A 13,983-nucleotide genomic window follows, 5' to 3' on the forward strand; every position below is an offset into this window, starting at 1 on the left:
AACATATGCACTGTGAGCCAACGTGAGCCATGATGTCATAAGTTTTGCGGATTCACCGTTTTGCCTGTTTACACGGAGAAGGGATAAAACGGCGTTCTCAAAGATTTCCACTCTGGAAGGTGGTTTCACTTTGTTGCGTTTTCACCTCATGAGAACACGGTTCTCTTTATTTTGCCGTTTTCTATGAACACCATCCTCGTGTAAATAGCACCGAAGTCTCTCTGTGAGCTTGTTTTAATAGATCACAATCAGGACACACACATACACTCACTCACCATATACACCTGTTTAACCATTTAACCTGCCAAGTATATTTCTACGATGAATTAAGAGTGATTTGCCAGCCAACTTTTTTCCATTTCTTGAATGACTGATTGCTGATTCAAAACGGGAACCCCCTTTTGGTGTTTTAAGCATTATGTTATACATTAGCTAGTGAAAAGATCTGCTATTTTTGAATAATTGTGATACATATAATGTTTGGGGGTCCTTGACATTAAATGGTTTGAGAACCACTGACATAGAAACATACGTTTTTCAAGAGAACTGTCAGGATTTAGAAGACATTTTGTAGAGTCCTTCTCATGTCTGAATGTGTTTTAAACCATGTTTGTCTTCCGTTCTCCAGATGCAGAGCACCATCCGCGAGCACCGGGACGGAGGCAACGCGGGGGGCGTGTTCAGCAGATACAACATCATTAAGGTCTGAACCAACCAGACACTGTTGATTTTGAAAGCGCTAGGCTCTTCCGCAAAGTGTAATTTGTTATGTTGCTGTCCCACAGATCCAGAAGGTGGTGAACAAGAAACTGAGGGAGCGATACACACATCGGCAGAAGGAGATTGCAGACGAGAACCACAACCACCACAATGAGAGAATGCTCTTCCACGGTAAACACGGTGTGCGCGACAGGCCAACACCAAGCACGCACACCAAGGCCCGCCCCCGCTCGATCATGATTGGCAGAAGGCCCCCCTCTATCCTGATTACATGAAGGCTGGGCCACCTAGCCAAAAACGAAACCTATGGGGGTTTTTTTTACCCCAGGGGTTAACTGGGGACAGGGAGGAACTCCTTATATGGTCAGAGCACTCTATAGTAGGGAGGATTATCACAACAAAACAAAAAAAGAAGTGATATTTGAAATAAGTGAAATCACTGAATACACCTTTTTAAGTTAATTAGCATTTCCGAGGACATCAAGTGAGGTTTTATTCTGTTGGGATAATTTTTATTCTTGATTTTAGTGACCTTTTCCTCCAGTGGCTACCCCTTAGGTCAAAATCTCCCTTCCCCCCAAGATATCACAATACCTAATAAACTAAACTCACTAACTGAATGGTGCAGCTCCTAACTGTATCGCTGTATCCTCTTCCAAAGGCTCTCCATTCATAAACGCCATCATCCACAAAGGCTTCGATGAGCGGCATGCCTACATCGGGGGCATGTTCGGAGCGGGCATCTACTTCGCTGAGAACTCTTCCAAGAGCAACCAGTATGTTTATGGCATCGGAGGAGGCACCGGCTGCCCCGCCCACAAAGACCGCTCCTGCTACGTATGCCACAGGTGAGCTGGAAGTGTCAGAGAATGACGTGGGATAGGACCTGGAACGCAGCTGTATGCGTCACTTTTAGCTTTTAACCACTTTAACCCATTTAGACCTGAGGACGATTCTACAAATGTCTTCTAAACTTCCTGACAGTTTTCTGAAAAACCTCATGTTCTCAATATTTCATGTCAAGGACCCCCAAAAAATGTTATGTATTTGGTCGCTGACCCCCATCTGAAAATATGTTGTTCCAGGGACCTCTCCCCAGAAGCAAAGATTTGATTTAAAAATGTTTGCTCTGAAAGAATAAAAAAAAGATTTGCGGCACATTTTCACGTTTAAAAAAAAAATAGCCTACCTACAATCTCGTAGCGCGTCACTCGGTGCCACGCTACGAGCTTGTAGATCTGCTATTTTTCAACCACTAAAGCATAACATAATGCTCAAAACACCAAAGGGTTTCCACCCAGAATGGGTTAATTAACAGTTTTGCAGCATAACCTGCTTTCCACACTATTTAATCCATGTTTCTGCCCTGCGTAATACGCTAAACCTGCTATTTGTTGTATGTGTTTAATTCGCCGTTTTTTTTAATAATTTGTCGCGGACCTGGTGACGAGGCCGTCGCATTATGATGACGAAACCGGAAATCGACCCGTGCTCTGGGCTGCAAGGGCTTCTGGGAAAATGAGTTCAATGCGAGTGAACGGTGGTTTAACTGGACTCCAGCAGCTCTCACTGCCTGTTTGTTGTTGTTCCGGATCGCGACGGTGTCATATTCTTCGGTTCGACAACAAGCCATGGAACTATTTTCAGGTTGATTTTCATGGATCAAAGGCGCAAATACTTAATTAAACAATCTCGGCAGCCTCAGTATATGTCACCTTTTAATCTAAAGCCGTCAAGGTGTTAGTTAATCTTTTAACCCCCTTTGACGGCTGGTGTTTTTCCACTAACCTTTGAAGATTCGCCCAATATTGTACGTCGTTCCATTAGGTGCCTTAAAATAGTGTGCATGATTGTCCTAGTGTAGGAAAATAATCCATGATCGATCCGTGAAAAAAAAAAGGTAGAAAAACATAGGCGATCGTATTTGGGTGCGTCATCCCATAGGAATCCATTGCGTGGGGGTAATGTTCCATCAGTCCTTACCCGCACGGGAAGACTCGCTTTTTCTTTCTTTTTTTGGTCACGTGTCACAAAGAACCCGCGGAACACGTATGGTGTCTCCTAAGTTATGAAAAGCGCCCTCCAGGCTCAATAAAACACAACTCGTCTTTAGCAGGGAAAGACTCGATCAATTATCTCAGGGAAACTCTGGTTTAGCAGTCTTAAGTCTTAACCACTTTAGTGACTTTACCCTTTATTTTAAAAGTTTAACGATTTGAAAAATAGCAGATATACAAGCTCATAGCGCGGCATGAGCTTGTAGATCTGCTATTTGTGAATTTTTGTGTGCAAATCTTTGAATATATATTAATTCACACCGAACATTTGTAATTCTTCTGGGAGGTCCCTAGCAAAAAACTATTTTGAGATGGGTGTCGGCGGCCAAATACATATATAATTGTGGGGCTCCTTGACATGAAAATGTTTGAGAACCAGGAAAAAGAAGCATAGGTTTTTTTAGAATCGGCCTCGGGTCTAAATTTGTTAAACGCTTTTACTGTCTTTGCTGCTCAAACATGTCGCTATGTCCTTTCTCTAGCACAATACAAATGCCCCACAACAGGTCTCTGTTTTTTTACCTGGTTTTAGCTAGCTCGCATTAACATATAGAGTATAGACTATGATGATGGCCACAGGTGGCTGAAACCCCTTTATTCTTTTCAACCCTCACAACGATGAATTGTGTCCTGTGCCATGTCTACATGTGTTTGTTTTACAGTTCTTGTGTAAAGCAAATTGTAATGCTGAAAGTATAACGCTGCTTTTGAGAAGTTCTATATACAAGCAGTTTATCATTTATTACCAGGCATTAGATTTGTAAGTGTACAGTATATAGTTTTCAATGTACAGATATCCTACTGTTAGACTGATGATAGGTTAATGGTTTACATATAATCCTAGATGACTATTTCTATGCATTTGACCTTATCTTCGATGTATTACCGCGTCTGCTAAATGCCTAAATTGTAAATTGCAGTCATCCTTTGAGCGTGAAGTACAGTTTGGTTGTGGTGGTGACTAGCACCATGTCACTAGCAAAGCAGGGTTTTAACCCATTTTGGGCGGGAATCCCTTTTGGTGTTCAGCATCATGTTATGCTTTAGCTATTGAAAAATAGCAGATCTACAAGCTCATGGCGCACCACGAGCTTGTAGATCTGCTATTTCTGAAAAATCGCAGAACGACTGACATAGAAACATAGCTTTTCCAGAAAACTGTCAGGATGTAGAAGACATTTTTAGAATCTAATCTCAGGTCAAAATGTGTTAAAAGGGCTGAGACTCTAATCCATCTCTCGGATACCCTACCTCTGTGGTCCTCAAAGTGGATTCCGGGGACCCCTTAGGGGTCCTTGAGGGAGTTCCAGGGGGCCCCCAGCTAAATGATAGTTAGGAACCAAATGGCCCCTTATGGGTCTGTAACTCAGAGTGTACAAATGTTACCAGTTGGTTCCATTTGTACATTGATTTTACAATATACATTGGGGTCCCACTCCCAGACATAGAAATGGCATTAAATGGTGGTTCGTTTCGTAGCCTAATGCATGTAATGAAAATGGTTGAAAATCACTGCTGGAGCCGTAAACATCTTCTCTTATGGTCCTTGGCATAATGTTATCAAATGGGGGTCTGCGGGCTCATGAGTGTCAACTTGGGGGTCCTTGGTTTGCGAACCACTGCCCTACCTGACCGACGTCTGGTCTTGTTCTCTCTCTCAGACAGATGCTGTTCTGCAGAGTGACCCTGGGGAAGTCCTTCCTCCAGTTCAGTGCCATGAAGATGGCTCACGCTCCCCCAGGTCACCACTCTGTGATCGGGCGCCCCAGCGTTAACGGCCTGGCCTATGCAGAGTACGTCATCTATCGGGGAGAGCAGGTGAGACACAACTCGGCTTCATTTTTTTCTTTTTGGTTTTATGTGGATTGGGTTATGCGTATAGGTTAACTACACATGTAGGAGCGCTGCTCATTTGATCCTGCTGGCTGTGTAAGTAAGTAAAGTTTTATTTCAGTTCATTAAAAGAGCACACATGCATACATGCATTTAAATCCACTAATGCTACAGCAGTGGCACCGAAAAGGTGAAGGGGGCAGCACACCTAAACCTAGCCTTAACCCAATGTCTAACCAATGACTAGTCTAAACTAAGCAAGGGCGCTTTCACACCCAAAGTTCGCTTAGAAGGTCCGGATCAAGGACCAAATATTAGCATTTTGATTTTGGTCCGTTTGGTGTTCACACTGGACTTTGTAAAGCGTACCAAATATGTAAACAAATGACACGTGGACATGTTAAGCGAACCAAATGGTGAGGGAAAAAGAACATAAGGGGAAATCACTGTCTACAATATTTGGGGCAACCTTCAGTCACACAGAGAGAGAAGAGAACAGCAACAACTTGCTATTGCATTCATTCTTATGAATTATTTTATTAGCCAAATAAGAGCAACAGATGAACAGAGGAGCAGTTGTTTGAACAATAATGTGCTTGCTGCTGATGCATACAATTCACGGAGACGTATAGCCTACAACAAGGTATCACCGATAAAATGGACTTTTCTTCCATGTGTGCACCTTAACCCGATTAGATATATGTTATTTCTGCGCATCAAATCGGCGGGCATTTCCATGTCATCTTATGGTTTAAACTTGAAGGTGGTCACTGGTCAGTTAGTATTGAGCTAGTCAGAACAGCTCCACTGCAGCTAATTGAGTTGACCTAGTTTTACGTCTTTTGCTATAGTGATGTAATCAATTGATCATTTGGGACCACCTGTGTATAGCTTATTTAACTCCATTGGATGATTTTAAATATTTATCTCTGCGTCTCTCCCATATAAATATATCGGGTCTCTCCCCCTCATGTACACACACACACACACACACACACACACACACACACACACACACTCAATATTTTATGACAGATTCTGACAGAAAAAAGGAGGGGACACGAGAAAGAAACTCTCTCGCATGAAGACTCATGCATCGCATGCTTTTTCATAACTTTGCGTGGCGGCGGCGCATGCTTAAAATAGATCTACAAGCTTACATCGTGTACCATACCGTACATACCATTCCGTGTCGATAACTTGTACATCTGTTATTTTTGTGCATGTGAACCTTGTAGCCTCGACATATATGCGTCTACTATTAAAATCAGACTGTCAGCTGTCATATCAATAGTGATCCCCGTAAAAAATACATGCTTTTAGAACTAATTATTAATGCAGCCTCACAACTGCCGACGCCCGACGGCTATTTTGGCTATCGTGCTGTATTTGGTCCTCTATAAAGTTTTAAACGAACCAAACATGTCCGGTGTGAAAGCACCCTAAGTATGCACCCCATATTGCCTTCCCTTTTTAAGCGTAACCCAGGTTTTTTTTTTCAAAACGTAGTAACACATTGTCAAACATTCATTTCATGAAACGGAACACATTTAAAAGAAAAGAGTCTTAGCAAGGCTTAGTTTTTTTTTGCCTACAATTTGAAGAGTAGCAAAATAGCTAACTTTGATTTAACTAAACTGATAACGTAAATGAAAAGGATCTAAACAAAGGGACTGACTGAGAACAGATAGTCTGTCTGACAACCCGCTCAATTAAGACCCGACGTTGAGTCCCGCAGAACACTCTGGTGTTACAGGCCTTGCTCTGGCACGCACGCACGCACGCACCACATTTCTATTTTTGTTTTAGTCACTCTTTTTGGACTGAAACTGCCTTTAGTTTTAGTCACCTGGAATGTTTTAGTGTTGGTCTAGTTTTAGTCGACTAACGCCAGGGCTCCACTGGGCGCGTTGCGTCTCCATCGCGTCCTGCTCGCGTCATGACAACGTCAATGTCACGCTAGAGGTGCTCCACCGCAGGCTTTTGAAAACTGCGCGTCAGCAAAAAAATTTATACATGACTGGACGCGTGCGTGCGTCAAAAAACGAACCGGGGAAATTTTTGAGTCACCGAACGCAGCACAACGCAACGCAACGCGGGCAGTGGAGCCACCCTCCATTGATTAAACATGGAAACATGGGGTTTTTCAGAAAACTGTCAGGATTTAGAAGGCATTTGTAGAATCGACCTCGGGTCTAAATGGGCTAATATTATGATCCGACACAGATGTACTTGTTTTCTTTCTCTTCTTGCTAGAGCAGCCTCCTGTAAATGCCACATTTGTTGTCGTTTTCTCTCCAGGCCTACCCAGAGTACCTCATCACCTACCAGATCCTTAAACCAGAGAGTGCAGCTCAGTCCGCTGCGGGCGCAGAGCAAAAGTCGTAGTTATGCGCACACGCATGCGTGTGCTCCACACACACACACACACACACACTAGGATTTTGTGGTGTTTTTGTTTGTTTGTTTGTTTTTGCTATTCTCCCATTTTATTGTAAATGCCTAAAATAACAGATTTCATTTTTATTGACATCACAGAATTCCATTCTCTAGTCCAGTAGAATACATGGTGACTGGTGGATCATAACTGAATTATGCTGTATAATAATCTCCCCATCTTGTGATGATGATGACGTGTCAGTTTCGTCTCTCTCTCTCTCTTTCTTTGCATTGGCTTGCATGTACTTGAGACAGACGCACGTATGGCCCAAAAGCACGCCTGGATTATTTTAACCCCCCTCTTGCTTGTAGACAATATACATTATCACCCCCCCCCCCCCCCCCCCCCCCCAACCCCTTTTTTACAGTTTATTCTCCGGTCTTGTAAAGGGGTGATTTATACTTGGTTGCAGGCCCCTCACGCCAGCCCGTGCCGTGTGCACCCAAAATTTGCAGATCTACCAGCTCACAACATGTGGCAGCACGACACATTGTGTGAGCTTTTAGATCTGCTATTTGTGGTGCGCGCAACACCAGCGCAGCACAGTCAACCAAAGCCTGTGTAATCCATGTACTACTACTACTACTACTGCCCACCATTTCCCTGTCATACTATATATTAAAAAAAAAGCTCCGTGATTTTTTTTTTTTTTAATACTGATAACACTACGGAATGGAGTGGACAGTGCACCACTCACTGAGGAGTAATAATTATGCCTTTTTTTCTTTTTTTTTAAATGTGACATTTGACTCTGTGGTGCGTAATCACAGAACACTAAGGGTCATTGCTTTTTAATTCTATTCCGGGGTGTACAAGCATACATGCATGCAGACATACATGCCTAACGGTGGGAGAAGAATCACAGGAACTGAAGACCCTCCCCCCAGTCGCCAGTACCTTACCACTTATCCCTAAACTTCTTTGCCTTTAACATTTTTAAATAGTTCAAATAGCCAATCTACAAGCTCACAACGTGTCGATGTAGATTGGCTAGTTGAACTATTTAAAAATATATATTTTTAAAAATAGTGAAAAAAGACGCGGGAGGGGTGTAGGCATTGGGGGGGGGGGGGTATAGGTAACGCACTGACGAAAACAGGGCTCCCTCTGTCTCTCAGATCTTCTGTTCAAGGGCCTGTTGTGGTGTTGATCGGGCAACAACGTTGTGAGCTTGTAGAACTGCTATTTTTTATTGTTTTGGTGCGCAACAACGGCTCGCAACTATGTATGAAATGAATCGCCCTTAACGTTTTGCTACGGAAGGGGTGTTTGCGAGGCATCGTAATTATACATTATATAAACCTATTATACCCCCCCCCGCCCCGTGTGCGCTAGTCTTGGAATATGAGCTTATGATAAAAATGATATGCGTTATATGTACTATTGACATGAAAAGTAATGCATTGCCAATATGCTATGACTGAGCTATATCATTGTTATCGGCTAAACGGTTGGTGTACAAAGTATTTAACAAAGCTTTTGGCATATTATGTGTATTGTTGGCATATCATACGTTCTCCTCTTAAAAGATTACAAATTCACACCATGTGCTTAAAATCTGCTTTCTGATGCCTTGCAAGGAGTGACTCGCAACACACCGAGAACCCGTCTCGCAGCGTCCTTGTATTGCCATGGTCTTACTGACGTCATCCCATGCATAAAGATTTGCACTTTTTACATAGAAACCTATTTAAGTTATTTCGAAATTAATTTGCAAGATGTTACAAGAAAAGAAAAAAGAAAAAACAATGTTTGATGTACAGGTTGTGTAAATGGATTGTGTATAACTGTCAATGTTTAACAATATCGTTTTGAAGTTCGACTGTAAATGATGTCTAAAAAGTTTTCCTTTCATGCCTTCTTGATTCTCCCTACTTTTTTGAATAAACGTCCCAGTAACAGTTTGTGTTTGTTTATTCCGTGCGTGCGTGTGCGCCAATGTAACGGTACAATGTCGTCAACACGGTATGCTGCTGATGCACCACTAGTACACAGTCTGATCAGCCTAGGCCTGCAGACGCATAACAACATGGAATCACACACAAACTATATGCAGCACAACTGTATTTGAAAAGCAACAAATGCTGGTCATACAATTATTACAGAGACGAGAGATTCGGCAGATCAAAACCAACAGTCGAGTCTTCCATTGACCGTGGACACGTTTTAAGAAGGCTTAATACTGTATAGCTTCAACTGTGATCGCCGCGTGGTGGATTTGGGTCGGTGGCATTGGTCGAGTTGGTGTTCTGGACTGGTGTTCTTTCAAACGCAAACACGATGATCGGCGGCTGCACAGCAACGTTGGTCATCATAGGCTGGATGTTGGGGTAGTGCGAATAGGTGGGGGTTTGAGGCTGACTGTTGGGGTAGTGTGAATAGATTGGGGTTTGAGGCGGACTGTTGGGGTAGTGTGAATAGGTGGGGGTTTGAGGCTGGCTGTTGGGGTAGTGTGAATAGGTGGGGGTTTGAGGCTGACTGTTGGGGTAGTGTGAATAGATTGGGGTTTGAGGCGGACTGTTGGGGTAGTGTGAATAGGTGGGGGTTTGAGGCTGGCTGTTGGGGTAGTGTGAATAGGTGGGGGTTTGAGGCTGGCTGTTGGGGTAATGTGAATAGGTGGGGGTTTGAGGCTGGCTGTTGGGGTAATGTGAATAGGTGGGGTTTTGGGTTTGGCAGCTCCTGGGGTTCAGGATGCAATAGTACAACCATGGAAACGCTGGTGCGGGGTTGCTAGGATTCACGTACATCATCCTGTACGGTGTGGGCCCGCCGACGCCCTGGAGAGAGTTGTGGACTACAGGGTACGTCGGAGGAGGATTCATGAGTTTGGCCTGGATCCTCATGAGGATGCCATGATCCTGTACAGATTGAATCGGACCGGACATCTGCACAACACGGAACAGAAAAGAGAAATGCATGAGGAATAGTGCAGCACAGTGCACACACAGCCAGCATTCATCCTGGTAATCTAGACTATGATTCTAAAGTAGGCCTACTGTTCGTTTTCATTCAAATTTTACTTTTCCTACATTTTAAATATTTCAAACCGATTTTATTTTCTAATAAAAATAAATGTATTAAAACAAACAATTATTTTTGTCATATTATATGAGATTGTAAAGCTAATCACATTTTGATAATTTTGACAGGTATAATATAATATAAGGGTATGAAGGCTAATGCACATTTTAGATGGCCAAAGTATGGACTTTAAAGCTTACATGACAATCATTATTTCTCACTGCTTTGCAAAGATTTTTATTTTTTCCCCTAAATCTAGACGGTTTAGTTTAGACCCAATGCAACCAGCCCTATACATAATAAATATACAGTATATATTTATTTAGTATTACACAGTGTATTGTATCGACAAGAAGTAAAAAATGTGTCAAGAGATAAAGATCTGACATTCCTTTTTGCATGCATGATACGTTTACAAAAGGTTGCACTGTTTTTGTAGAAAAAAGTGAACTCACTGGAGCTGCCAGGCAGAGACAGAGGGGCACCAGCATGAAGATGATGGTCTGCATGATCAGCTGTTTGGCTGTTAGGAATTCTGGCATATAGACATACAACACATTTCACAAATAAATTACATCCTGATAAGCATGAAAACAGACATATAAACATATACTGTAACATATTTTAAAAGATTGCCAGTAAATACCGGTACAAATTCAAATGTCACAGATTTACCTTAAGTTGCTGGATCTCTTCTCACTCTCAAAATCGCTCTAATTTGTTTTTGACTGATGACCGCTTTATTGCACCTCTTTTTATAATTTATTTCAGCCAATCACAACATACGAAAGGTGACCACATAATCATGCAGACTGTAATATTTGGAAACTGATTGCACAACTTACTTGCGGTAGGATGGTAGACCCCACTGTTGGCTTGGTTTGGTTTGATAGGTTGGATTGTAACAAACAAGCTTGTTTTTATCAAGAGGAATTTTTCACTTGTGAAACTAGATGAATGATACACCAAAATCACTCCTGAATATTGCCCCAAACGGCACCAATTTCACCTTGGAAAAATATTCTGTAGAACAAGTCTATTTGTCTAAGTCCCAAAAAATGGGATTTTAGAAACAGTGACCTAGTCCTAGACTCTAGGACTGGGTCACTGTTTCCAAAATCCCATTTATTTTCCTACAATTAAAAAAAAGAAAGAAAAACAAATATATTTCAAAAGATATTTTTTCAATAAAAAAGAAAGTAGTGAAACCATTAGCCTACATTACTGATATACCAAAATCAGTCCTGAATACAGACTAGATTAAGAAGTAGTGAAAATAGCCGATCTACAAGCTCTCAAAGCCACACATTGTGTGCTTGTAGATCTGCTATTTACACTGGGCAAACACTAAATGTCTCTATTGGGTCTCGACCTGAAAAGTAATTGTGCTAATTTGCATTAATGTGTGTTATCTAAGCCTCATTTTTATTTTTCTTATATTATATAATTCCAGCTTTCTACCCTCTATTTCAGTGCTACTCAACCCATGGGCCCCACATGGGGCCACTGCTCAATGTATTTGTATGACCATTTTATTGGTATGACCATGACATACCAATAAAAATATAATTTGTTGTTTTCATTGTTTTGAACAAGATTGTAAAATATATTTTATCTTGTCCGTACAAGATATTATCTCGTATGTACAAGATATTATCTTGTATGTACAAGATAATATCTTGTACGTACGAGATAATTATTATCTTGTAGGCCTACGTACAAGATATTATCTTGTACGTACGAGATCATTATCTTGTACGTACAAGATAATTATTACAAGATAATTATTATCTTGTACGGAGAAGATAATATCTTGTACATACGAGATAATATCTTGTACGTACAAGATACAATATATTTTGACTGCATGGCCATTCAGGGGCTCCGTATTATTCACCTGTGAGATCTGTTCAATTATGTTCTCATTTTGGGAATGAAGCCTCGTGCATTTTGTAACTTCATCATTGTTTTTCTCGACCCCCTAGTGGCGAAAAATAAAACTTCTGGGAACTCAGATTACTTCATCATTAATCACAATGTTTTTGTTCACTGAGGTTTGGCCTGGGAATGTTGCTTTTTACTGTGTGTTTCCTTAATTTTTAGACGTAGTCGTAGCTGTTACAAAAATAAATGTGTAAACGTTTCAAAAATAATGCTGACATTTTTAGCTTGTGGCCCCGGGACTTTTGGAATTTTGCTGAGTGGCCCCTGAGCCATTTTACGTCGAGTAGCCCTGCTCTATTTCATTGCTGTTTGTATCAGACATTAGATGTTTATTTTGGTTGGTTTGTGGTTACCGCCTGTGAACTTAAGCAGTATATCTACAGTTAGATCAGTACATCATTTATCCCCTGTGAACTTAAGCAGTATATCTACAGTTAGATCAGTACATAATTTATCCCCTAAGGGGATGTCTGGAAAAAGGTTTCATCACCCACCATATCTCCCATTAAGTAGGACCATATTTGACAGAATACTGCAATCAAACCACCAAATGGTTTTATGGTAATGCACATTTAAAGATATAATTATAATGATAATTCCCTGACCAGCCCCTGTCTGGTATGCACCTATGGTTGAACTTAAAGTTACCCACAGCCCTTTGGGGAGTGTTGCAATGGAACCGACTTGATTTAATTAAAAATGTATGTGCGCACCTAACTCTGTGGTTTTAGATGAAATTTGGTCAGTGAATGTCGTATCTGTTATGTCTGTCTAAAATCTGTTGTGTCTGTCTATATTTGTGGCTGTTGGCACTTCTGATTGGAGAATGTAGCAGGCAGAGAAGCATTTATATATCTGGTACACAAAACATAATCTCACTTTTTAATCTACCTGGTGTGGAGCATTTATTATAGACTCAAAATCATTCAAGGTAAGATAATAATCACTATACCATTTTCTCTTTGGTACTGCTTTTAGATTTATTACTCATGGTATGCTATCTAGTTCCCAAAAACCTCAACGCTACTTGTGTCACTGTGTTATGTGAATCTTTTTTCATTTGTGTGTGCTTTTTTTTATTTTTTTATCTATTGTTATCTTTTCACATACTGTACAATCTTCTTATTTTTCATTTTCATGGCAGGGTCCTATACGTTTGAAAAGATGAAACTGATTGTCTTTTTGATGGCTCTGTTCGCCACTGTAAGTGATTTCCAATTAGTGATTTCCAAATAGTCGTTTATATGCCGTACCAAGTGTTACCGATATTATTATTCCCATGGTTTTAATGCAGCTCCTCTGTGCAGGCTGCAGAGAGGCGTGTCCATGGCAGAGCCCTACAGGCTATGGCCAGATCAGTCAGTCTCAGTAACAGTGTCAGCGCCAGTGATGAGGTGGTATAATTTATAATCTTATAATATAGTGATGTGTGATCAATTCAGCCAAATCTGATTATTGTCAGCTCTCGCAGCATAATCAGCTTGCATAGCATATTGTGCATATTTTGCTGTAAAGATCTTTTAACCACTTACATCAGAGCCTATATATACTTGATTGACGGGGGTCCAGACTCCACACTATAGAGGGTCAACCCCTTGGCCCCTTCCTTTCTGAAAAGTGCTGATTTACAAGCTCACATCACGTTGCAAGTAATGCAATGTGGCGTGACCCTGTAGACCTGCTATTTTAAGCGGGTGTCCAGATAAGGGATGGTTGGGTGGTTAAATACTTCTTCTTAAACCCTGTAAAAAAACATCTTAAAATACACCTTTCTTGGTTTTTTAGTATAGAGTTGCATGAATTGCATTTAAGAGCATATGAGAACATATGGATTTTTCTTATTCTAATGCACAATTCTTGTTCTAAATGGTCATTTTGCAGAATCTACGTCTGGTGCTGACAGGGCTTAAACAGGTCAACCAGCAGCACCCACAACCAGCACAAACGGTCCCTGCAAATCCACCACTC

General features: G+C 41.2%; 2 protein-coding genes across 5 annotated transcripts in view; one reads left to right on the top strand and one right to left on the bottom strand.

Moving 5' to 3' along the window:
- The window catches only part of LOC310872571 (poly [ADP-ribose] polymerase tankyrase-1-like), a 43,046-nt gene extending 34,095 nt beyond the window's left edge, over nucleotides 1-8,951 (top strand). For 2 of the 4 annotated variants that reach the window (XM_083784552.1, XM_083784554.1), the window contains 5 exons: nucleotides 629-703; nucleotides 786-900; nucleotides 1,382-1,568; nucleotides 4,439-4,595; nucleotides 6,912-8,951. In XM_083784552.1, coding sequence (XP_083640678.1) covers nucleotides 629-703; nucleotides 786-900; nucleotides 1,382-1,568; nucleotides 4,439-4,595; nucleotides 6,912-6,998 — 621 coding nt within the window. In that variant the 3' untranslated portion in view covers nucleotides 6,999-8,951. The remainder of the gene's footprint in view (nucleotides 1-628; nucleotides 704-785; nucleotides 901-1,381; nucleotides 1,569-4,438; nucleotides 4,596-6,911) is intronic. The other 2 variants (XM_083784553.1, XM_083784555.1) reach the window with 1 other exon arrangement.
- Nucleotides 8,952-9,242: 291 nt separating this feature from the next.
- LOC310871842 (uncharacterized protein) lies at nucleotides 9,243-10,783 on the bottom strand (the record flags this gene model as incomplete). The annotated part of the gene is made up of 3 exons (XM_083783477.1): nucleotides 10,747-10,783; nucleotides 10,527-10,606; nucleotides 9,243-9,935 (listed from the first exon to the last, which is right to left on the bottom strand). Exons 2-3 carry the CDS (start codon nucleotides 10,578-10,580, stop codon nucleotides 9,243-9,245), a joined length of 747 nt encoding a protein of 248 aa, XP_083639603.1. The 5' UTR covers nucleotides 10,581-10,606; nucleotides 10,747-10,783.
- Between the last annotated feature and the right edge of the window lie 3,200 nt (nucleotides 10,784-13,983).

The sequence above is a fragment of the Protomyctophum parallelum genome (genome assembly GCF_964188405.1).
Source record: "Protomyctophum parallelum genome assembly, chromosome: 15".
Taxonomy (NCBI): Eukaryota; Metazoa; Chordata; class Actinopteri; order Myctophiformes; family Myctophidae; genus Protomyctophum; species Protomyctophum parallelum.